Source organism: Argiope bruennichi, chromosome 7 (assembly GCF_947563725.1).
Source record: "Argiope bruennichi chromosome 7, qqArgBrue1.1, whole genome shotgun sequence".
Classification (NCBI taxonomy): Eukaryota; Metazoa; Arthropoda; class Arachnida; order Araneae; family Araneidae; genus Argiope; species Argiope bruennichi.
Genome location: NC_079157.1, coordinates 67,609,994 through 67,635,440, shown reverse-complemented (window position 1 = coordinate 67,635,440; position 25,447 = coordinate 67,609,994). Strand labels below are relative to the sequence as shown.

The following is a 25,447-nucleotide window of genomic DNA, read 5'->3' as shown; positions in this document are numbered from 1 at the left end:
ATGTAATATTTTTTATGCGTGAATCTATTATGTTTGTTTATATTAAGTTGCTCAAACAAAAAGTGAAACGAAGATAAATTAAACGATCAATTCCTAGCAATGCACATTGCATTACTGCTTCACCGTCCTTGACCGGAATGAAAAGAATTAAGGAAGAAGTTTTTTGTAGCTGTCGGCGGATTTGGATATATACGAAGTTCATAGTACGTATTATAGTCTTGAGAAAGTGTGAAACATATTGTTAATATAAAGTAAATAGATTTACAATCACTTACCTCACCTACTAGGTAATAGCTTATAGTATAGCATATAATAATTTGATAATTCATTCTATAAACTGGTTAATACAGTTAGATATAACCATTTCCACGCCAAGGAAATATCCGTCTGGATGTAAAAAAAGAAAATTATCAGAAAAGAAAAAAGAAGAAAAGCTAAGAAGTCATAAGTAGATCTGTTTTCTTGGCTACGAAGTCATTTTGGCAAAGCAATTGCTTCAACTTCTAGAAATTACAATTCAAACTTCAACTTTAGAAGAAAGTTCAGCACAAAGTACACAGTCTAGTAATGAAAATGTTCAAACAGTGAACTTATCTAAGTAAGTTATCAGACTGGTGAAGGACTAGCAAAAACTATATTGGAAAGATTAACCGAACATGATTTAGATATTATGAATTGTATAGGACAAGCATACGACAGCTGTTAAGAAAGGAAAATATATAGGTGTACAGTCTAGAATACTTTCTTTAAACCCGCTTGCAATTTATGTGCCTTGCCTATCACACTCTTTTAATTTATAAATTTTTGATGCCGCTTTCAGCAGTATATATTGAAAAAAAGTTTGTTTGATATTGCAACTTTTATATTGCTTATTTTCTGCATCTACAAAAATATGGGAAATTTTACAAAAACATTTAAATATTACTCTTAAAACAGTATCTGACACTCGTTGCGAAACCAAAATAGATTATACTATTTCAAACAAAAACATTTGTTCTTAATTGATTTAATTTAATTTGGTCTATAAAATTAAAATTGAAATCCAAAATTTAACACAGTTTTTGACGATACAAAAGAGATAGCCCGGAATTTGAATATTTCAGAACATTTTCTTGAAAAAGGAATTCGAAAAAGATTATTCCGAAATAGCTGAAGATGAAGTTAGAGAAAACCCGGTAGAGGATACATGGTATTTTTAGAATTGTAATTGATACTGCTATTGTACAAATAGAAAATAGATTTAAAAGTATCTCAAATAAATTAATAAAGGACAGAAATAACGCTTAAATGCACCTGCTATACTAAGAAATGGCAAAATATTTAGTTTTCGAATAGTAATTAATAACAAAAACAAAATAACGCATTAAATAAACATGCATTAATGTGGTGTAAGGAGCGTCATCCTGGCGGTACTTGCGTCATCACTCAACAGCCAATAAGAAGCCGTCTGATTCCCGCCATTTAAACTGTATTCAGTAATGTAATAGCGTTCATCGATGTAAAACGGACCAGCCGTTCGTCCAGTTCATTAAATTCATTTATGTTAAATGAGTGTGTGATTCTTGTAATATGAGCCATCTCTAAGCATTCATCTCAACCGTGCTTTCCCCTATGGCCCGTGAGAGATATTTGATTTGATATATAATCCGGTTAGTAATGGCCTGTTTTTCGAGCCAAGATTAGACATATTATTAATGTCTCTACATTAATAATATGTGTTCGTGTTTGCATCTTTTTTTTTTTTACTTCACAAAAAATTAGGGCCCCAAATGGCAGTTACGATTACAGTTACATATACATCTGTTACAGCTTCACGCCGATAGATGGCGTATCTGTCGAATAAAAAGTTATGTTAATTCTTTTTTGTATCTGAACGTAGTGTGTGTAAGAATGATTCTGTGACTGAGAGGTGGCATCCAATTGTGTGAGGTGTCCTAATCTGTAATAGTCTACATGAAGTGGCACAAGAAATGTGTCCGAAAATAAAATGGTGTTCACCAGAAAGAAATGAGTATTATTTGAAGAGAATTACATTAAGTGGTTTGTCGACTACGCAGTATTGAACCACCGAGAGTTTGAGAAAAGTTGGCAAGTGTTTTGGTTCTGTCGTCTATGTTTACTTGATATTATTCTCAGTGATTTCCGAATCGTTTAGAGTGATCTCCAATGGATATAAAGTGTAAATCCCTATGATTGAATTATCCAATGATTGGATAATTTTGTCCATTTTGTTTTCAGGTTAACTGTGAGTATACTTTTGTTTTCCAAATTTGTGTATTAGTTTCGTTTTTATGAGTTGCATATATTCAGAGTTCTCTTTTCGAAATGCTTTCAAAACTTGAAAAGAGTGAACTAATTGAAGTTGCCGAGGAACTAGAAATTGATATTCCTTCGGGTGCCAAAGTAGTTACTATTAAAGATTTAATTGGAAAGAGCGAAATATATAAAGATAATTATGAATTCGTAAAAACTGTGGTTGAGTCAATAATTGAAAAGAAAACAAAATACGAGAAAAATGAAGCACAGAAACTAGAATTGGAAAAACTTAAACTCGAGCAATTAGAAAAACAACTTGAGCCTGCGAATTTACGAAAAGATGTAACACAAAAGGTTAATGTGACAAATAGCGATTCTGATGCAAATTTTAGTTTAGAAAGTTTGATAAAAAGTGTCATAACTTTAACTATTCCAGTTCCTACACGAGCAGAGTCGTATAATTTATTTTTCCAATCGCTTGAAAGAGCTTTCAAAACCAAAAATGTCCCAGAACAATTCAAATCAGAGATCCTATTAAATATCTTAGGCGAAAAAGTTACCAATTTAATGATATATTTAAATGAGGATGAATTGTGTATGTATGACAAATTAAAAGAATTAGTGTTAAAAGAATTTCAATCCACACCACAAGAAGTTTTAAATAATTTCCGTAAAGCGAAAAAACGTCCAAACGAAAGTTATATCCAGTTTGCATCGAGACTTAGTGCAGCATTTGATTATTATTGTCAGTTAAGAATGGTAAATGATTTTAAGGGAGTTTGTGAACTCATGGTATCCGAAAAAATATTTGATTCATTAGATCGTGAACTACAAATTCATATTGGAGTGAAACAAGGAGAATCTTGGTATGTGCCACCAGATTTGGCCAGGCATTGCGATATTTATGTATCGTCAAAATTCAAAAACGATAATAATGTGTTTTCACGACCGCAAATTGTAAACCATTCGCAAAAACATCCTAAAGAATACAGTCCACAAAAGTTATTTGTATCGGAAGTTAAAACTCCGAAATGTGTAATTTGTAAATCTAATGAAAATCATTCCCTGAATGTATGTCCTGTGTTCAAAAATATGCTTGTTAATGAGAGAATTGAGGTCGTTAAAAATAAGCAATTATGTTTTAATTGTTTAAATCACCATAAAATTGCTAACTATTATTCAAAATCCAATTGTTCCATTTGCAAAAAACGACATAACACTCTTTTGCACTTAGGAAATACTCAAATCGAAACTGAAACTCGTTTTCAGAATGCTGACGCGGGATTAAATCCAAGGTCAAATGTATTCGTCCCGCGAATTGAAAATCCCAATAATAATTCTTCACAACTGACGAATGAGTCACCTGCGAACAGTATGCATTCATTCACTGCTACCAAATCTAAACAAAATGTTTTTATTAAGTACTGCAAATGTGATGATTCAAAACAATGTAGGAATGTTTATGAGTGCACGTGCGTTACTGGATGTCGTTAGTATGAGTCATTTCATTTCAAAACGGTTAGCCGATAAACTGAATTTGAAAAAGGAAAAAAGAAACATCGTGGTTTCTGGACTAAATCAATCGTCTTCTGTTATTAACTGGATCGTAAAAACAAAAATTTCGAACGTTAGCGGAAGCTTTGAAAAGGGAATTGAGCTATTGGTAGTACCGCATATAACAGATTGTATCCCCTCCAAACAATTTGACACTGATACGCTAGAATTCTATAATTTCAATTTAGCGGATGTGAGTTTCAATGAACCTGGAGAGGTGGATATTTTATTAGGTGTCCAAATATTCTATGAACTTTTAAGATCACGTCAAATTAGGTTTCCGGGAACAGACATTGTTTTTCAAAATACTGTGTTTGGGTTTGTTGCTACCAGAAGTGTACCAATCGAAAACGAAACTGCTGTTTATTGTGGGTTGGTAAGATTTGGATGCAAATTTAAGGACATTTGGGGAAATTGAAGATGTTGAGGGGGATAAATTACAAAATGATGAGAATTTAATATGTGAAGATCATTTCATGACAACACATTTCAGAAATGACGATGGAAGCTAGTTGTTAGAATGCCGTTTAGAATAGACCCCCCCCCATGTTAAACGAGTCAAAACACATTGCTACTAAAAGATTTAATTCATTTTGGCAACGTTTGAAAAGAGAACCAGAGTATAAGCAACTATACAGCGAATTTTTAACTGAGTATGAGAATTTAGGGCATATGCAGGCAACTTTCGACACTCCAAGGTACATTATGCCTCATCATGGCGTTTTTAGGCCAGAAAGTAGTACTACAAAATTACGCGTTGTTTTTAACGCATCAGAGGCAACGTTATGTGGACAATTGCTTAATGATAATTTGTATTCAGGATCTGTTGTCTAAGATGATTTGTTCACTATTTTGTTGATGTTTCGAAAACATTCTGTAGTTTTCACCGCCGATATAAAAAAGAAATTTGGATGCATCCAGATCAGTGTGATTTACAATGTATTTTATGGAAGGATTTAAAGGAAGAGAAATTACGTGTATTTAAGTTGCTCACTGTTACCTACGGAACCAAATGCGCTCCTTAGTGGGCGACCAGAGTACTAAAACAAATATGCTGTGATGAGCAGGACAATTATCCTTTGACCGTTGCTGCTGGCAAAGAGTTTTACGTCGACGATATACTCAGTGGTACCGAGGATTTATCTTCTGCCATTGAACTACAAGACCAATTAATACATTTGTTAAAATCAGCTGGTTTGGAGCTTCACAAGTGGAGCTCAAATAATCCTGTTTTGTTACAAAAAGTACCAACGTCAGACCGAGAATACAATTTCGATAACCCTAACTCAGCAACTTTAAAAACTTTGGGATTAAAATTCAATCCTGAAAAGGATACATTTAGTTTTAGTGTTCAAAAAATTGTGAGTGCTGCAACAAAAAGAACAATGCTATCGGACATACCCAGATTGTTTGACCCTTTAGGTCTCTTAGGACCTTTGATAATCACAGCGAAGATGTTCTTGCAGAAGTTGTGGATTTTGAGAATTGATTGGGACGATGAAGTTTCCTTACACTTAAATAGAGAGTGGGAAAAATTTAGTTCTGAACTCAGTCAATTGAAAAATTTAAACATAGATCGTCATGTGTTATGTTCTGAAGCTCTGAAAGTAGACCTGATAGGTTTCGGAAATGCTTCGAAAAATGCATACGGTTGTGCCGTCTACACCAGATCTTTGTCAAGGTATGGTGAGATAAAGGTGTCACTCTTATGCAGCAAATCTCGAGTTACTCCCATTAAAGAAATTAGTATCCCACGTTTGGAGCTGTGTGCACCGGATCTGCTTTCCAAGCTTACCGTTAAGGTTCTGTCATCCTTGCAACTAGACATTCATGGAGTACATTTGTACTCAGCCTCCACTATGGTGCTTGCTTGAAGCAAAACTCCACCTACATCGTTGAAAACTTTTGTGGCTAATCGAGTCGCTAGGATCCAAGAGTATACTAAGAACTTCCAATGGCATTATGCAAATACTGCTGAGAATCCTGCGGACTTGATATCACGAGGAGTTTTTCCATCAAAGATCCAACAGTAGGACATTTGGTGGAATGGACCGTCTTTTCTTTCATCGAGTAGCTGGCCAAACTTCAATGACGATCCTGGTGTCTCAGATGATGAATATCTTCTTGAGGTGAAAGGAACTGCAAAGAACTCTGAACTGAATAAGGATCCTATAATTAATCTTTCCATTTGTAATAATCCTAGTTTTTTTACAGTGTCTATTAGAAATAAGTAACAATTATAGTAAACTTGTTCGTGTTTTAAGTTATGTTTTCAGGTTTGTCAAGAATCTAAAAGAAGCAGTGAAGACTACAGGTCCACTGAATGCTGAGGAGTTGAACTATGCAGAGACATTTTTAATTAAAAATGTCCAAGAGTTTGCTAAAGACGTCAGTAGTCTCCAAAAACACCACTGTGTGCCTCCTGGTAGTAAATTAAAAACTTTGAATCCTTTCTTGGATTGTAAACGATTGTTAAGAGTCGGAGGACGGTTGGGTAATAGTAATTTTAGTTTTAATAAAAAGCATCGAATAATTTTGCCAAAAGGCCATAGATTAACTCTAATTATAATAGAACATTTTCATAATAAATATTTACATGTTTGTGCTTCTTCTTTGCTCTGTCTTGTTAGAGAAAAATTTTGGTCTCTAAATGGACGTAATAGTTGCAGAAAAATCGTTCATCAATGTATCATTTGTTTCAAAGCTCAACCAATTGCACCTACTCAAATCATGGGCAATTTGCCCAAGGAAAGAGTGTCTCCAGATTTTGCTTTTAATTGTGCTGGTGCCGATTTCTGTGGGCCGTTTTATATTAAGAATAAGGCTCAGCGTAACGGTGCTTTACAGAAAATTTATATTTGCATTTTTGTATGTTTTTGTTTTAAAGCTGTTCATATAGAAATTGTTTCAGATTTGACTTCTGATTCCTTTATAGCGACTTTAAAACGATTCATGGCTCGAAGAGGTAAATGTGCGAAACTGTTTTCAGATAATGCTAAGAATTTTGTAGGAGCTAATAAAGAAATTAAAAAAACTTAATGAAATGGTTAGACAACCAGATGAAAAGCTGGCAGGCTATTTAGCTGCAGAAGGCATTGAGTGGAAATTTATTCACCTAGATCGGTCACCATGGCGGTCTTTAGGAGGCAGCTATAAAGTCATTTAAATACCATCTAAAAAGAGTTGTTAAGGGAATAAACTTAACTTGTGAAGAGTTTTTAACGATAATTGTGCAAATTGAGGAAATTTGGAATTCTCGATCACTTTGTCCCTTGTCAGCTAACGAGGACGATTTTGAAGTTCTTACTCCTGCACATTTCTTAGTAAATAGGTCTTTAACCTCTTTAAATGAGCCTAATTTGACAAATTTAAAAGAAAGTCATCTCAAGAGATGGCAAAAAGTAACTAGACTTGTACAATATATGTGGAAATTTTGGCATCGTAATTATTTAAGTGAATTACAACAGAGATCTAAATGGATGTTTGACAAAAATAATGTGAAATTAGGAGGTTTAGTTTTATTAATTGAAGATAATTTGCCTTGTTATAAATGGGCTATGGGTAGGATAATTAAAATTTATTATGGTGATGATAAGAAAATTCGTATTGTTAAGATAAAAACGCAGTCTAGTACTTGTAAAAGAGCTATTTCTAAAATTTGTGTATTGCCTCTGGAACATAATTAATTTGTAGTACTTAATTTTTTTTTGTAAGTTTTTATTTTTTATTTTTTAAGATATTGATTATTATGTTTCTTGTGTGTTTTTACTAGATTTGTGTAAAAGTTGTAACATTGTAATCTCTTGAAACCCTGGGGTTTCAAGGCGGGGAGAATGTTACAGCTTCATGCCGATAGATGGCGTATCTATCGAATACAAAGTTCTGTTAATTCTTTTTTGTATCTGAACGTAGTGTGTGTAAGAATGATTCTGTGACTGAGACGTGGCATCCAATTGTGTGAGGTCCTAATCTGTAATAGTCTACATGAAGTGGCACAAAAAATGTGTCCGAAAATAAAATGGTGTTCACCAAAAAGAAATGAGTATTATTTGAAGAGAATTACAACATCAAACCGTATGATTGCCCTTCTCTTTCTTCATTTTTTTAAATTATAAGAGGCATGTGTACCTATCAAGTATCAAACAATAATTTGCTCTATAATCCTAAAATAATAATAAATGAGAAATTAATATTTCTCGTTAAATATTATTTTAAGGTAATAGATATTTTTGTTTAATGTACGGAGAATGTGAAACAAATACAAAATATTAAAAAAATGATAAATGAAAATATTAGCAATAATATCCATTCGATGTCGTCCATAGCATCCATTCATATGAAGAATTTAGTAACCTGTGTCCATAATGTGTAAACATAAACAAAAAAAATGTTTTACAGAAATAATAGCAATAACGTACTATACTTCATAATTCAGCAAAAAGTTCCCCGAGAAGAGAAAAAAATAATTATTGTAAAATATTTATATAGTTAAAATTAAATTGATTTGGAATTATAATAATGGGTCAATATTTTACAACTAGATTTGAATGTTAATACTGAAAATACAAACTTTCACTTGTGTACCAAGTGGTATCAGCGATTTGTCGTTTGAAGGAAGTGAAGGAGGATGATGAGTGACTTTAACCCTCGGACAACATATTTTTTAAAAATTTCTATTTAGATGCGATCTTATATATCTTTTTAAATAAAAGAGACCTATTAAAGCCTAAAATCGTAACAATAATAGGAGCTGGGCTTTAGTTAGGCTGTATTTTCCCATACTACGCAAAACCATTTTCGCTGATTATGTCGGTAACTTATCGCTCTGAAAAAAAAAGCAAACAAAAACTTTCGGAGAATATATTATATATTTATTTATATATGTTTAATGATGAGTGACTTTAACCCTCGGACAACGTAATTTTTAAAAATTTCTATTTAGATGCGATCTTCGCAGATAAGTTCAAATATTTTTCAAACTACGTGAATTGATATTATATGTTACACGGTAATAATATGATATAATAAAAGTCTGTAACTGTAAAAATAAACACTCTAAACTGCGAAAAATGTGGGATGCAACAGAAAATGGACTGATTGCCAACCCGCGGAAATCGTGGGATAAGCAGCTGGAGGGTCAATAACTAGTGGTTATTAAAAGTCTAATGCTGAAGTTTCAAAATTAGTTATAATTTTTCCAGCAGATGACAGAACGATACGGATGACTGTAATTAAAATATAGAGTCAGAAAAAATGGGCTTATTGCAAGCAGTTATTCCAGTTACATTACAATCATTAAATGAATCATGCGCTTTTCTTGATATAGAGATGGCCCATATGTTCATTTTCCTTCCGCATTGTGTCAATGGAAATAGTTGAACATGTCAACACTTCAAATTCAGTTAAAGGATAAACATCCCTTTAATAATAATAATAATAATAATAAAATAAAAACACCTCTCTTTTTATTTCAATTGCGAACACATCGCTGATAGCTAAAGAACGCTATTTAAAGAATTCGTTTTTGACTTCATCAAAAAGCGCCACCTTTCGGCAACATGTGTAATTAAATGTAAAACTTAAGAAAAATATTTTTACGATTTTCACAATAAACATTCTTCTATAATTCAAATTTCTTTCCCCCATAGACTTATGTTGTCGAATTATTTAATTTGGAAATAAGAAAGTTCTTTGAAGAACAAAATTTCAGTATTTTTCTTGGAAAGGAGAATATTTAGAGAAGATTCTACATTTTCAAAGTAACAGTAACGGAATAATTTAGGAACAAAATTTTATTTATATATTATAACATCAAAATGTTCTCAGTGTTATCATTTCTTAGAATCAGATCAAATTCAATGATATTTTTAAAAAAGAACGTAAAGAATTCTAGAAAAGTTTTAATGTTTTGTATGTGTTAATAAAAGTTCAATTGTTGTGAGATTTGATGGTGAAAGTTTTATTTCAACTCACTACGGTTTAAAAAAAGTTTCAGATATTATTTGGACCGTCATTATCCATTCATTTATGGACAGAGTGTTTTTAAAAAGGAAATATCATTATCTTAGAAATTAACTTGCACAGTCACCCAGTCATGGAAAGTCTTCAAATTTAGTTTAGAATCAGATTTTAAAATGTGGTCATAATCATTGTTCCCATATTTCATAATCACATACTTAATGTGATTTTTTTAAATATTAAAAAAAATAAATATTCTTAAAAGTTATCAAAATTAAATCATATCAATACTCGATTTTACATCTGTGTATTTCATGTAAACAAATCACGAGTTGGTATTTTCTTCTTTTTTAAAATGCAATTTATAAGATTCATAATAAGCTATAAACCAGTACTTTTCCGTAAAATCGGAAGCAAAAGAAATGCACATTACGTTTTCGTCAACTTTCAAAAGAAAAGTTGCTGCAGTTGATATATATAATTGGAATGATGAACCTATTTGTAACGGTCGAAATGTAAGATTTAAAAACATATTGTCACGCATAATGCAAAAGGTCATTAAAAATCTACTAATCGATATTCCTGTGGATTGCTGATGCCGTAAGATTTTTATATGAAACGAAAATTACAGAAAACTATTTTTATTGAAATATTAAATTAATTTCATCGCTTGGATGGTTGTGTAAACATTATTAGTAAAATGAGACATCTGGGCCAAAAATATGTTCAAAAGCTTTTACATACAGTAAGTAAAATTCCAAAAATAAACACAGAGAACTTGTTAAATATGCTTCAAATTTATTCAGAAAGATTACAAATCTGTCAATACAATAATAAAGAAATTGAAATCATTTATGAAATTAACCAAGGGCCTGAGCTACAGATTGGCCTACCATTCGGGCATACTGAGAAGAAGCAGCATAGTTAATTTGGCCAATGCTAGAAGATCCAAGGATATGTACGAGAGCGCATACGATTTCCAGTAATGCTTCGACAAGTACATCGCAACCAGAAAGCCCGGGATTACTTGCACTAACTTGTGAAACAACACTACTGATAGCATTAGAAAGTGAGTCAGGATTCGTAGGACCACTCGATACCAAAGTTGAAACAGCAGATGAAACTCTAGAACTAGCTTGAGGAGAAGAAAGTCGAGAAGCTGCTGCGGATGCAACTGGTGCCTGACTTCTTGGTCCTTGCTGTCCAGCTCCTGGTCCATATCCTCCAGCGGCTGCAGCTGCTGCGGCTGCTCCGGGTCCATATGGTCCTTGTCCTGCTCCTGGTCCCTGCTGACCAGCTCCAGGTCCTTGTTGACCAGCTCCAGGTCCAAATCCTCCAGCGGCTGCAGCTGCGGCTGCTGCGCCAGGTCCGTATGGTCCTCTTTGGCCTGCCCCACCTGGTCCTTGTTGTCCAGCTCCTGGTCCTTGTTGACCAGCTCCTGGTCCATATGGCCCTTGTCCACCGGTACTTGGTCCTTGCTGTCCAGCTCCTGGCCCTTGTTGACCAGCTCCAGGTCCAAATCCTCCAGCGGCTGCAGCTGCGGCTGCTGCGCCAGGTCCGTATGGTCCTCTTTGGCCTGCCCCACCTGGTCCTTGTTGTCCAGCTCCTGGTCCTTGTTGACCAGCTCCTGGTCCATATGGCCCTTGTCCTCCGGTACTTGGTCCTTGTTGTCCAGCTCCTGGTCCTTGTTGACCAGCTCCAGGTCCAAATCCTCCAGCGGCTGCTGCGCCAGGTCCGTATGGTCCTCTTTGGCCTGCTCCACCTGGTCCTTGTTGTCCAGCTCCTGGTCCTTGTTGACCAGCTCCTGGTCCATATGGCCCTTGTCCTCCGGTACTTGGCCCTTGTTGTCCAGCTCCTGGTCCCTGCTGTCCAGCTCCAGGTCCTTGTTGAGCAGCTCCAGGGCCATAGCCTCCAGCAGCTGCAGCTGCGGCGGCAGCTCCTGGTCCATATGGCCCTTGTCCTCCTGCGCCTGGTCCATATCCTCCGGCTGCTGCACCAGGTCCGTATGGTCCTTGGCTTCCAGGACCTTTAAATAATTGTTGTATATTTGTTATTTTGTAATATTTTATGGAATCCCTTAAAATCTTTAGGAATGTTTTCTAAATTTTTTCTTCTGTTAATTTTTCTTTCTGATCCTTTCTGTTTAAAATTTTTAGCGAAAGAAAGTGTTTTGCTTTGGAAAGAATAAAAGTTAACTCTAAATATCATGATATGGACTCTGAATCAATTTAGAAATATATCTTGAAATATAATTTCTATTCTCAGTAAAACGTTAAAAATAATAATTTTGCTTAAGTCTAATAATTTTGATTTTTGTTATATTGACTTTTGATCACTTAGATGTGGAATACTTTAAAATTCTTCTTAAAATTATATAGGGTTTTATCCTTCATTCTTTTTCTGGGTTTGATTATATTAATATAGTTAATTGCTTTCTTTTGTGTGCCAAAATTTTCATCAACAGTAAATGGCAGTTGAGGATCATCAGTTAGGAGTTTTGCACAGTATAATTTATTTCAATAGCTTATTTATTATTATTTTTTACTTTATTTTCCAATATTTGATTACTTATGATCATTAACTAGTATATTTTACACCGTTCCGTATACGACGCTTTCAAAATGCAAATGACAAGATAAAGGAATTTTGGTATGAGCCCTTGATATCAAAGTACATTCTGAAATCAAATAGTCGTCCAGAAATAGGCCAGAAATACATAATCATATGTCTTCTCCATACTATTGTTAAACAAGAAAACACTTAACAAAACCTGACTAGAAAAATGTTAATTTATACTGAGTAATATCCTGCTAATTTGTACTGAACTATGGATAGAATAAGTCTTTAAACATGCCTAGATATTGAGTTGAATAGGTATCAATTAGAAAACGTTTCTATATCCGACATATTAGATATCCAATTTTAAACATGCCTACATAAAGACCATATTTACCAGTATCATGAATAAAAATCTATTTTTAACATAAACGGCATTTAATTTCATTCGGGGAAAACAGAGTGTGAAAATTTACATTTTTTTTCCACTACAATATTTCTATAAGTATTGAAAGAGGACATTTTATTAAAATGTTAAAAATAAGTAGCAAAATAAAATGTTTATTAGCTATTTACGGTACGCAAATGATTTCTGAACTCAATATTGATCATTTTCTTTGAATTATTTTAATTATAAAGTAATGCAAAATTTTAATGTTTTTTCGCAAAACTTAAAAAAAACACGATATTTTGGACTATTTGGCAGATTCAACGATGTGTTTGGCAGTCCCTTTTATACAAAACGGCTCTGGCTTAAAAATAGCATTCTCTGTAAATGCAGTTTTTATTCTGAATTCGCTCTTCACAAACGTTCGCACAATTTTATAAAAACATCGAATGCAGGCAATGATCAGGTAACATATAAAAACAATTATTTTTTAATTTAATTAATTATTGAATGCAGGTATAATTGATTATTTCCATGTTAATTATTATCACACCTGAATTCCAACTCAAATTGGCTTCAGGTTAATGAGGGAGATGCTGTCGATTTCAATATCAATAAACTTAATAAATTATGAATCTTGCATAGATATATTTTTAAAAATATGTGGCAAAAGTCGTGCAAATCTTTCGAGAAAATTGCATGCTTAGCATAAATAACATCAGCAAAAATTGAAAATAAAACTATTTTTCATTGTCTTTTTACAATTTACATCCATTTTTTAAAATCTTTATTCCGTAAATACGCCTAAAAATATTACTACATATGTATATTATATATATATGTATCTGTAATTTAATTCAATAGCAAAAAAGGGAAAGATTTAATTAAATACAGAATAAAAAGATTCTTTGAGTTCATTTAGCTCCTTATTAGTTTTCTAAAATGTAAACATTCATTTACGTAAATAACTTTCAAATATTTTTTCCATTTCATTTAATAACATTCTAAATAAATATTTGTTAAACAGCATGGTTAGCAAATCTAAGTTTTACACGCAATTTTCATTAATCAGTTCAAAGGAAAAGAAACGAAAGAAATAAAATTGGCAAAAAGAAAAAATATTACGTATGTCATATTTTGGAAGTAGATTTAGACATTTCGACTGCTTAACAACCTTAGGATGCGCAAGATTCAGAATTACAAATTCGGGTTCAAATGGGTTACGACAAAAGTTAAGAGGAGCAGATAACTAAAAACCAAAATCTGTGCTTTGATATATAGTGAGAAATAATGCAGACGAATACACCTCATGCATTATCCACGTCAATAGAAGAATAATAAAGATTCAGCTGTCTGTCCCTAAATGGTCTTCATATTATTTTGAAGTAACAAATCAATATAACTAAAAATATGTTACCTTGTTGTCCACCACTTCCCGGTCCTTGTTGCCCGGCTCCTGGTCCAAATCCACCAGCTGCTGCGGCTGCTGCTCCAGGTCCATATGGTCCTTGAGCTCCTGGTCCTTGCTGACCGGCACCTCCTGGGCCTTGTTGTCCAGATCCTGGTCCGAATCCTCCAGCGGCTGCAGCTGCGGCGGCTGCACCAGGTCCATATGGTCCTTGTCCACCAGGTCCTCGTTGACCGGAACCACTAGGTCCTTGTTGTCCTGCTCCTCCTGGACCTCTCTGTCCGGCTCCTGGTCCAAATCCTCCAGCGGCTGCAGCTGCAGCTGCTGCTCCAGGTCCATATGGTCCTTGACCTCCTGGTCCTTGCTGACCGGCACCTCCAGGGCCTTGTTGTCCAGATCCTGGTGCATATGGTCCTTGTTGACCGGCACCTCCTGGGCCTTGTTGTCCAGATCCTGGTCCATATGGTCCTTGTTGACCGGCACCTCCTAGACCTTTATAAAATTTTACGATAATTTTTAATTAACAATTTTGATAATACATATTGGAAATAAGGAAATTTTCTGATTTTTCTATTTGAAATCGTTTTAAAATATAAATTAGTAATTGCGATAAGAGGCATTTTAATTTTATAATGACAAGGGCTTTGCATGAATTAGAAAATAATGGTTCTCACCTATAGGGAATGCACACGCTTCATGGAAAAATAAATTCAATTAATGTTAAATATATAAATATATATTATTAGTCGTTTTATTTATATGAATATATGTTATTAGAATTTTTATTTATATGAAAATGAAAATTTTTTTAATGCTGATATGTTTTACTCTAAATTAATTTAGATGCACTTTTTTGAAACTGAAATTTCCGAAAGTGGAATATTTGATTTTATGAAATTAAGCATGTGTTAGTATGGAAACGGCAATTATTATTTATGTATTATCAACCATAATTGAATCTTATATAAATACTGCATATTTTAAAGTTTTATGCAAAAGTAGACGTTGAGTTTCAGACTTTTTTTATTTTATTTTTCAGTTTTAAATGTCAGCTTTACCTAATTCAATCCTCGATCATTTGGAGCTATTCAATGAAAAGCATTTAAATTTGAAAAAAAACGTGGAAAATCTAAGGTTTATTCAGTCTTTTAATATTTTTGGTAGTTTCAGCCTAATATTGATTTCATTTTACAAACTGCAAGATTCAAATATAAAATTATGCACTTCAACAAAGAACGGAATCACTACTTTCAAAGATTTGAAGCTCATTAAATATGACATCGAGTGTCATACATTTGGTTATATTGCTTGCACTCAAGTGATTCTGTTCCAAATTCTAAATTGCTTTTCACTTTAATATTATTATAAATAAAATATATGCAGCCCTAAAATACTTTAATTTAACTTTACATTGCGTAATAACAAACATAGAAAGAGAATTTTCAAAAAAGAAAATTCAGGAGGTCGAATAATTTTGAAAAATGCAAAATTGAAAAAAAATTGTCGTTTGTAAAAATTATAGAATATCTGACGATAATTTAGTCTGCTAAGATCGACAATAGTTTTAGAGCCAAGACTTTGTTAGTTGTTATGCCTGCTCTTACAAACTGTGAGATTACAAACTCAAAAACCAACACCTCTATGGATGTCAGCCAGATACACCATGAATTTCATGTCGGTTACCATGCATCTAACTCCGTTAGATAACACAAAAATTAAACAGTATTGGATGAAGTTTCTTTAGATAGTCAATGACATATTAGGTCTCATCTTACGTCTAAATATATGTTAAATAAAAGTCTATGTTACCTTGCTGTCCAGCTCCTGGTCCATATCCTCCAGCGGCTGCTGCTGCGGCGGCAGCTGCACATGGTCCGTAAGGTCCTTGACCTCCAGGTCCTTGTTGACCAGCACCTCCAGGTCCTTGTTGACCAGCTCCAGGTCCATAACCTCCGGCGGCTGCTGCTGCGGCGGCTGCACCAGGTCCGTAGGGTCCTTGACCTCCTGGTCCTTGATGGCCTGCACCTCCTGGGCCTTGTTGTCCTGCACCTCCGGGGCCTTGTTGTCCAGCTCCTGGTCCATATCCTCCAGCTGCTGCTGCGGCGGCGGCTGCTGCAGGTCCATAAGGTCCTTGACCTCCAGGTCCTCCTTGACCGGCGCCTCCAGGTCCTTGTTGACCGGCTCCAGGTCCATATCCACCAGCAGCAGCGGTGGCGGCAGCTGCACCAGGTCCATATGGGCCTCGTCCACTAGGTCCTCCTTGACCGGCACCACCAGGTCCCTGTTGTCCTGCCCCTCCAGGGCCTTGTTGTCCAGATCCTGGTCCATATGGTCCTTGTTGACCGGCACCTCCTGGACCTTTATAAAATTTTACGATAATTTTTAATTAACAATTTTGATGATACATATTGGAAATAAGGAAATTTTCTGATTTTTCTTTTTGAAATATAAATTAGTAATAGCGATAAGAGGCATTTTAATTTTATAATGACAAGGGCTTTGCATGAATTAGAAAATAATGGTTGTCTCCTATAGGGAATGCACACGCTTCATGGAAAAATAAATTATATTAATGTTAAATATATAAATATATATTATTAATCGTTTTATTTATATGAATATATGCTATTAGTCTTTTTATTTATATGAAAATGAAAATTCTTTTTAATGCTCATATTTTTTACTCTAAATTAATTTAGATGCACTTTATTGAAACTGAATTTTCCGAACGTGGAATATTTGATTTTATGAAATTAAGCATGTGTTAGTATGGAAACGGCAATTATTATTTATGTATTATCAACCATAATTGACTCTTATATAAATACTGCATATTTTAAAGTTTTATGCAAAAGTAGACGTTGAGTTTCAGACTTTTTTTATTTTATTTTTCAGTTTTAAATGTGAGATTTACGTAATTCAATCCTCGATCATTTGGAAATATTTTCTTTTGTAATAATAGAAAATGTTTATTTCTTCTCTTAATTAAACATTTTTTTTTCACGAATACAAAAAGAAATTTGTCAGATTTTATGGCATTAAAATATTTTATATGAAAAAAGTAGTAGTTCTTCTAAATGAATGAAAGAAGAAAAATATTTTTTCCCACTTTGATTAATAATTATGAGTTTAACTCCTTGAAAGAAGAATTTGTTTAACTTCCTAATTAGATGACTCATCCTATTTTTGACATAAATTGTCATTTTGATTCTTATAAAATAATAAAGATCATTTAAGATATTGAAGCATTTCTGAACGCTTTTCATATTTTTAAATACTTAATTCTGTTTGTTTTACAGACTTAAAATTAAAACTTACAGTTTTAAAACTAAAAATTCAATAATTCGATCAGAGCGTGACAGATAATGGCGCGTCAGATATGTCAGTGTCTACGAAGGGGTTAATAAATATAAGTGAATAAAATGTAAAAGTAATAATATATTAGATTAACACACACATATATATACATAATATTTAGATTCAATACCAACAGACTTCATTAAGATCTTTTAGTTAAAAATTAAATAAAACTCTTAATGTATTTCCTACCATAAATAATGTTTTTACTAATCTTTCTATACGTAAAGATATATGGTTTAAATTCAGTAATGCTTAGTAAATGAAGTTTTCACCATTATCCAAATTTTGCTGCGCACTCCCTTTTTTTAAAAAGCTACTTTAATATGAAACTTCGAATTCATATAATAAATTTATATTCTTCTAACACATTTAAATGCAAATCTGGAAATTCAAATAAGCATTTTCAATTAATTTTTAAACTTAATAAATTTTTTTTTGCTAACCAAAAAGTATACACAAACTATTCAGTTCCATATTTTTTTTTAATTAGTAGAATTGTGTACTTAAAAAAATTCTCAAGAAAAACAGAAAAAAAATAATTTAATTTAATAAAATTACTTTAACAGGCCCTTCTACACTTGCTGTACTCGTGGCTTTTACTTCCTCAATTTTCATTAATGCAATTTTAATACTCATAATAATTTCTCAAGAAGTGGCTCTTAATTCATTTTCTAGAGATAGAGAAACAAAATATTTTCATGAAATCCAACAGGTGAAATGCAGTACGTTTACACTCAGGATCTTAATTTCCTGGATATAAATACATGCATTCGACATGCAAATTCGACAATTACATTTAACTTTGAGAATTCACTGAACAGAAATATTTGCTAGTATGAGGTATTATAATAAATTTTCCTTCATATTTTTAATACTGTTGATAGAAACTGAATTTAAACACAAAAGAAATTAAGTGAAAACTTTGGCTAATTTGGAAAATACACAAATGAGCTATTCAATGAAAAGCATTTAAATTTGAAAAAAAATATGGAAAATCTAAGGTTTATTCAGTCTTTTAATATTTTTGGTAGTTTCAGCCTAATATTGATTTCATTTTACAAACTGCAAGATTCAAATATAAAAATTATGCACTTCAACAAAGAACGGAATCACTACTTTCATCGATTTGAAGCTCATTAAATATGACATCGAGTGTCATACATTTGGTTATATTGCTTGCACTCAAGTGATTCTGTTCCAAATTCTAAATTGCTTTTCGCTTTAATATTATTATAAATAAAATATATGCAGCCCTAAAATACTTTAATTTAACTTTTACATTTCGTACATTTAACTTTATATTGCGTAATAACAAAAATAGAAAGAAAATTTTCAAAAAAGAAAATTCAGGAGGTCGAATTATTTTGAAAAGTGCAAAATTGAAAAAAATTGTCGTTTGTAAAAATTATAGAATATCTGACGATAATTTAGTCTGCTAAGATCGACAATAGTTTTAGAGCCAAGACTTTGTTAGTTGTTATGCCTGCTCTTACAAACTGTGAGATTACAAATTCAAAAACCAACACCTCTATGGATGTCAGCCAGATACACCATGAATTTCATGTCGAATACCATGCATCTAACTCCGTTAGATAACACAAAAATTAAACAGTATTGGATGAAGTTTCTTTATATAGTCAATGACATATTAGGTCTCATCTTACGTCTAAATATATGTTAAATAAAAGTCTATGTTACCTTGCTGTCCAGCTCCTGGTCCATATCCTCCAGCGGCTGCTGCTGCGACGGCAGCTGCACCTGGTCCGTAAGGTCCTTGACCTCCAGGTCCTTGTTGACCGGCACCTCCTGGTCCTTGTTGTCCTGCTCCTCCAGGTCCTTGTTGTCCTGCTCCACCTGGGCCTTGTTGTCCAGCTCCTGGTCCATATCCTCCAGCGGCTGCTGCTGCTGCGGCTGCACCTGGTCCGTAAGGTCCTTGACCTCCAGGTCCTTGTTGACCAGCACCTCCAGGTCCTTGTTGACCAGCTCCAGGTCCATAACCTCCAGCAGCTGCACCAGGTCCGTAGGGTCCTTGACCTCCTGGTCCTTGTTGTCCTGCACCTCCTGGGCCTTGTTGTCCTGCACCTCCGGGGCCTTGTTGTCCTGCACCTCCGGGGCCTTGTTGTCCTGCACCTCCGGGGCCTTGTTGTCCAGCTCCTGGTCCATATCCTCCAGCTGCTGCTGCTGCGGCGGCTGCACCAGGTCCATATGGTCCTCGTCCACTAGGTCATCCTTGACCGGCGCCTCCAGGTCCTTGTTGACCGGCACCACCAGGTCCTTGTTGTCCTGCCCCTCCAGGACCTTGTTGTCCTGCTCCTGGTCCATATCCTCCAGCTGCTGCTGCTGCGGCGGCTGCTGCAGTTCCATAAGGTCCTTGACCTCCAGGTCCTCTTTGACCGGCGCCTCCAGGTCCTTGTTGACCGGCACCACCAGGTCCTTGTTGTTCTGCACCTCCTGGGCCTTGTTGACCAGCTCCAGGTCCATATCCACCACCAGCAGCGGCGGCAGCTGCACCAGGTCCATATGGGCCTCGTCCACTAGGTCCTCCTTGACCGGCACCACCAGGTCCCTGTTGTCCTACCCCTCCAGGGCCTTGTTGTCCAGATCCTGGTCCATATGGTCCTTGTTGACCGGCACCTCCTGGACCTTTATAAAATTTTACGATAATTTTTAATTAACAATTTTGATGATACATATTGGAAATAAGGAAATTTTCTGATTTTTCTTTTTGAAATATAAATTAGTAATTGCGATAAGAGGCATTTTAATTTTATAATGACAAGGGCTTTGCATGAATTAGAAAATAATGGTTGTCTCCTATAGGGAATGCATACGCTTCATGGAAAAATAAATTCTATTAATGTTAAATATATAAATATATATTATTAGTCGTTTTATTTATATGAATATATGCTATTAGTCTTTTTATTTATATGAAAATGAAAATTTTTTTTAATGCTCATATTTTTTACTCTAAATTAATTTAGATGCACTTTATTGAAACTGAATTTTCCGAACGTGGAATATTTGATTTTATGAAATTAAGCATGTGTTAGTATGGAAACGGCAATTATTATTTATGTATTATCAACCATAATTGACTCTTATATAAATACTGCATATTTTAAAGTTTTATGCAAAAGTAGACGTTGAGTTTCAGACTTTTTTTATTTTATTTTTCAGTTTTAAATGTGAGATTTACGTAATTCAATCCTCGATCATTTGGAAATATTTTCTTTTGTAATAATAGAAAATGTTTATTTCTTCTTTTAATTAAACATTTTTTTTTCACGAATACAAAAAGAAATTTGTCTTATTTTATGGCATTAAAATATTTTGTATGAATAAAGTAGTAGTTCTTCTAAATGAATGAAAGAAGAAAAATATTTTTTCCCACTATGATTAATAATTATGAGTTTAACTCCTTGAAAGAAGAATTTGTTTAACTTCCTAATTAGATGACTCATCCTATTTTTGACATAAATTGTCATTTTGATTCTTATAAAATAATAAAGATCATTTGAGATATTGAAGCATTTCTGAACGCTTTTCATATTTTTAAATACTTAATTCTGTTTGTTTTACAGACTTAAAATTAAAACTTACAGTTTTAAAACTAAAAATTCAATAATTCGATCAGAGCGTGACAGATAATGGCGCGTCAGATATGTCAGTGTCTAAGAAGGGGTTAATAAATATAAGTGAATAAAATGTAAAAGTAATAATATATTAGCTTAACACACACATATATATATATAATATTTAGATTCAATACCAACAGACTTCATTAAGGTCTTTTAGTTAAAAATTAAATAAAAATCTTAATGTATTTCCTACCATAAATAATGTTTTTATTAATCTTTCTATACGTAAAGATATATGGTTTAAATTCAGTAATGCTTAGTAAATGAAGTTTTCACCATTATCCAAATGTTGCTGCGCACTCCCTTTTTTTAAAAAGCTACTTTAATATGAAACTTCGAATTCATATAATAAATTTATATTCTTCTAACACATTTAAATGCAAATCTGGAAATTCAAATAAGCATTTTCAATTAATTTTTAAACTTAATAAATTTTCTTTTGCTAACCAAAAAGTATACACAAACTGTTCAGTTCCATATTTTTTTTAATTAGTAGAATTGTGTACTTAAAAAAATTCTCAAGAAAAACAGAAAAAAAAATAATTTAATTTAATAAAATTACTTTAACAGGCCCTTCTACACTTGCTGTACTCGTGGCTTTTACTTCCTCAATTTTCATTAATGCAATTTTAATACTCATAATAATTTCTCAAGAAGTGGCTCTTAATTCATTTTCTAGAGATAGAGAAACAAAATATTTTCATGAAATCCAACAGGTGAAATGCAGTACGTTTACACTCAGGATCTTAATTTCCTGGATATAAATACATGCATTCGACATGCAAATTCGACAATTCCATTTAACTTTGAGAATTCACTGAACAGAAATATTTGCTAGTATGAGGTATTATAATAAATTTTCCTTCATATTTTTAATACTGTTGATAGAAACTGAATTTAAACACAAAAGAAATTAAGTGAAAACTTTGGCTAATTTGGAAAATACACAAATGAGCTATTCAATGAAAAGCATTTAAATTTGAAAAAAAATATGGAAAATCTAAGGTTTATTCAGTCTTTTAATATTTTTAGTAGTTTCAGCCTAATATTGATTTCATTTTACAAACTGCAAGATTCAAATATAAAAATTATGCACTTCAACAAAGAACGGAATCACTACTTTCATCGATTTGAAGCTCATTAAATATGACATCGAGTGTCATACATTTGGTTATATTGCTTGCACTCAAGTGATTCTGTTCCAAATTCTAAATTGCTTTTCACTTTAATATTATTATAAATAAAATATATGCAGCCCTAAAATACTTTAATTTAACTTTTACATTTCGTACATTTAACTTTATATTGCGTTATAACAAACATAGAAAGAAAATTTTCAAAAAAGAAAATTCAGGAGGTCGAATTATTTTGAAAAGTGCAAAATTGAAAAAAATTGTCGTTTGTAAAAATTATAGAATATCTGACGATAATTTAGTCTGCTAAGATCGACAATAGTTTTAGAGCCAAGACTTTGTTAGTTGTTATGCCTGCTCTTACAAACTGTGAGATTACAAATACAAAAACGAACACCTCTATGGATGTCAGCCAGATACACCATGAATTTCATGTCGGATACCATGCATCTAACTCCGTTAGATAACACAAAAATTAAACAGTATTGGATGAAGTTTCTTTAGATAGTCAATGACATATTAGGTCTCATCTTACGTCTAAATATATGTTAAATAAAAGTCTATGTTACCTTGCTGTCCAGCTCCTGGTCCATATCCTCCAGCGGCTGCTGCTGCGGCGGCAGCTGCACCTGGTCCGTAAGGTCCTTGACCTCCAGGTCCTTGTTGGCCGGCACCTCCTGGTCCTTGTTGTCCTGCTCCTCCAGGTCCTTGTTGTCCTGCTCCACCTGGGCCTTGTTGTCCAGCTCCTGGTCCATATCCTCCAGCGGCTGCTGCGGCTGCGGCTGCACCTGGTCCGTAAGGTCCTTGACCTCTAGGTCCTTGTTGACCAGCACCTCCAGGTCCTTGTTGACCAGCTCCAGGTCCATAACCTCCAGCGGCTGCTGCTGCGGCGGCTGCACCAGGTCCGTAGGGTCCTTGACCTCCTGGTCCTTGTTGTCCTGCACCTCCTGGGCCTTGTTGTCCTGCACCTCCGGGGCCTTGTTGTCCAGCTCCTGGTCCATATCCTCCAGCTGCTGCTGCGGCGGCGGCTGCACCAGGTCCATATGGTCCTCGTCCACTAGGTCCTCCTTGACCGGCGCCTCCAGGTCCTTGTTGACCGGCACCACCAGGTCCTTGTTGTCCTGCCCCTCCAGGACCTTGTTGTCCTGCTCCTGGTCCATATCCTCCAGCTGCTGCAGGTCCATAAGGTCCTTGACCTCCAGGTCCTCCTTGACCGGCGCCTCCAGGTCCTTGTTGACCGGCACCACCAGGTCCTTGTTGTCCTGCACCTCCTGGGCCTTGTTGACCAGCTCCAGGTCCATATCCACCAGCAGCAGCGGCGGCGGCAGCTGCACCAGGTCCATACGGGCCTCGTCCACTAGGTCCTGCTTGACCGGCACCACCAGGTCCCTGTTGTCTTCCCCTCCAGGGCCTTGTTGTCCAGATCCTGGTCCATATGGTCCTTGTTGACCGGCACCTCCTGGACCTTTATAAAATTTTACGATAATTTTTAATTAACAATTTTGATGATACATATTGGAAATAAGGAAATTTTCTGATTTTTCTTTTTGAAATATAAATTAGTAATTTCGATAAGAGGCATTTTAATTTTATAATGAAAAGGGCTTTGCATGAATTAGAAAATAATGGTTGTCTCCTATAGGGAATGCACACGCTTCATGGAAAAATAAATTCAATTAATGTTAAATATATAAATATATATTATTAGTCGTTTTATTTATATGAATATATGCTATTAGTCTTTTTATTTATATGAAAATGAAAATTTTTTTTAATGCTCATATTTTTTACTCTAAATTAATTTAGATGCACTTTATTGAAACTGAATTTTCCGAACGTGGAATATTTGATTTTATGAAATTAAGCATGTGTTAGTATGGAAACGGCAATTATTATTTATGTATTATCAACCATAATTGACTCTAATATAAATACTGCATATTTTAAAGTTTTATGCAAAAGTAGACGTTGAGTTTCAGACTTTTTTAATTTTATTTTTCAGTTTTAAATGTGAGATTTACGTAATTCAATCCTCGATCATTTGGAAATATTTTCTTTTGTAATAATAGAAAATGCTTATTTCTTCTCTTAATTAAACATTTTTTTTTACGAATACAAAAAGAAATTTGTCTTATTTTATGGCATTAAAATATTTTGTATGAATAAAGTAGTAGTTCTTCTAAATGAATGAAAGAAGAAAAATATTTTTTCCCACTATGATTAATAATTATGAGTTTAACTCCTTGAAAGAAGAATTTGTTTAACTTCCTAATTAGATGATTCATCCTATTTTTGACATAAATTGTCATTTTGATTCTTATAAAATAACAAAGATCATTTGAGATATTGAAGCATTTCTGAACGCTTTTCATATTTTTAAATACTTAATTCTGTTTGTTTTACAGACTTAAAATTAAAACTTACAGTTTTAAAACTAAAAATTCAATAATTCGATCAGAGCGTGACAGATAATGGCGCGTCAGATATGTCAGTGTCTACGAAGGGGTTAATAAATATAAGTGAATAAAATGTAAAAGTGATAATATATTAGCTTAACACACACATATATATATATAATATTTAGATTCAATACCAACAGACTTCATTAAGGTCTTTTAGTTAAAAATTAAATAAAAATCTTAATGTATTTCCTACCATAAATAATGTTTTTACTAATCTTTCTATACGTAAAGATATATGGTTTAAATTCAGTAATGCTTAGTAAATGAAGTTTTCACCATTATCCAAATGTTGCTGCGCACTCCCTTTTTTTAAAAAGCTACTTTAATATGAAACTTCGAATTCATATAATAAATTTATATTCTTCTAACACATTTAAATGCAAATCTGGTATTTCAAATAAGCATTTTCAATTAATTTTTAAACTTAATAAATTTTCTTTTGCTAACCAAAAAGTATACACAAACTATTCAGTTCCATATTTTTTTTAATTAGTAGAATTGTGTACTTAAAAAAATTCTCAAGAAAAACAGAAAAAAAAAATAATTTAATTTAATAAAATTACTTTAACAGGCCCTTCTACACTTGCTGTACTCGTGGCTTTTACTTCCTCAATTTTCATTAATGCAATTTTAATACTCATAATAATTTCTCAAGAAGTGGCTCTTAATTCATTTTCTAGAGATAGAGAAACAAAATATTTTCATGAAATCCAACAGGTGAAATGCAGTAC

General features: G+C 33.6%; 2 protein-coding genes across 2 annotated transcripts; one reads left to right on the top strand and one right to left on the bottom strand.

The window, feature by feature from the left end:
- The first annotated feature begins 2,325 nt into the window (after positions 1–2,325).
- LOC129975410 (uncharacterized) lies at positions 2,326–5,684 on the top strand. The gene is made up of 2 exons (XM_056088472.1): positions 2,326–2,403; positions 4,836–5,684. Exons 1-2 carry the CDS (start codon positions 2,326–2,328, stop codon positions 5,682–5,684), a joined length of 927 nt encoding a protein of 308 aa, XP_055944447.1.
- A 4,862-nt stretch (positions 5,685–10,546) lies between these two features.
- On the bottom strand, positions 10,547–25,336 carry LOC129975408 (spidroin-2-like). The gene is given in 6 exon segments (XM_056088471.1): positions 10,547–11,794; positions 14,130–14,612; positions 15,930–16,478; positions 19,179–19,856; positions 23,328–23,719; positions 25,290–25,336. Coding segments are annotated over 6 exon segments (3,315 nt in total). The 3' UTR covers positions 10,547–10,628.
- Positions 25,337–25,447: the final 111 nt, after the last annotated feature.

Coding starts and splice junctions, on each gene's coding strand:
- LOC129975410 (XM_056088472.1), top strand. CDS start 2,326: ATGCTTTCAAAACTTGAAAAGAGTGAACTAATTGAAGTTGCCGAGGAA. Junction 2,404..4,835: donor ATATTCCTTCGGGTGCCAAA/GTAGTTACTATT, acceptor TGCGCTCCTTAG/TGGGCGACCAGAGTACTAAA.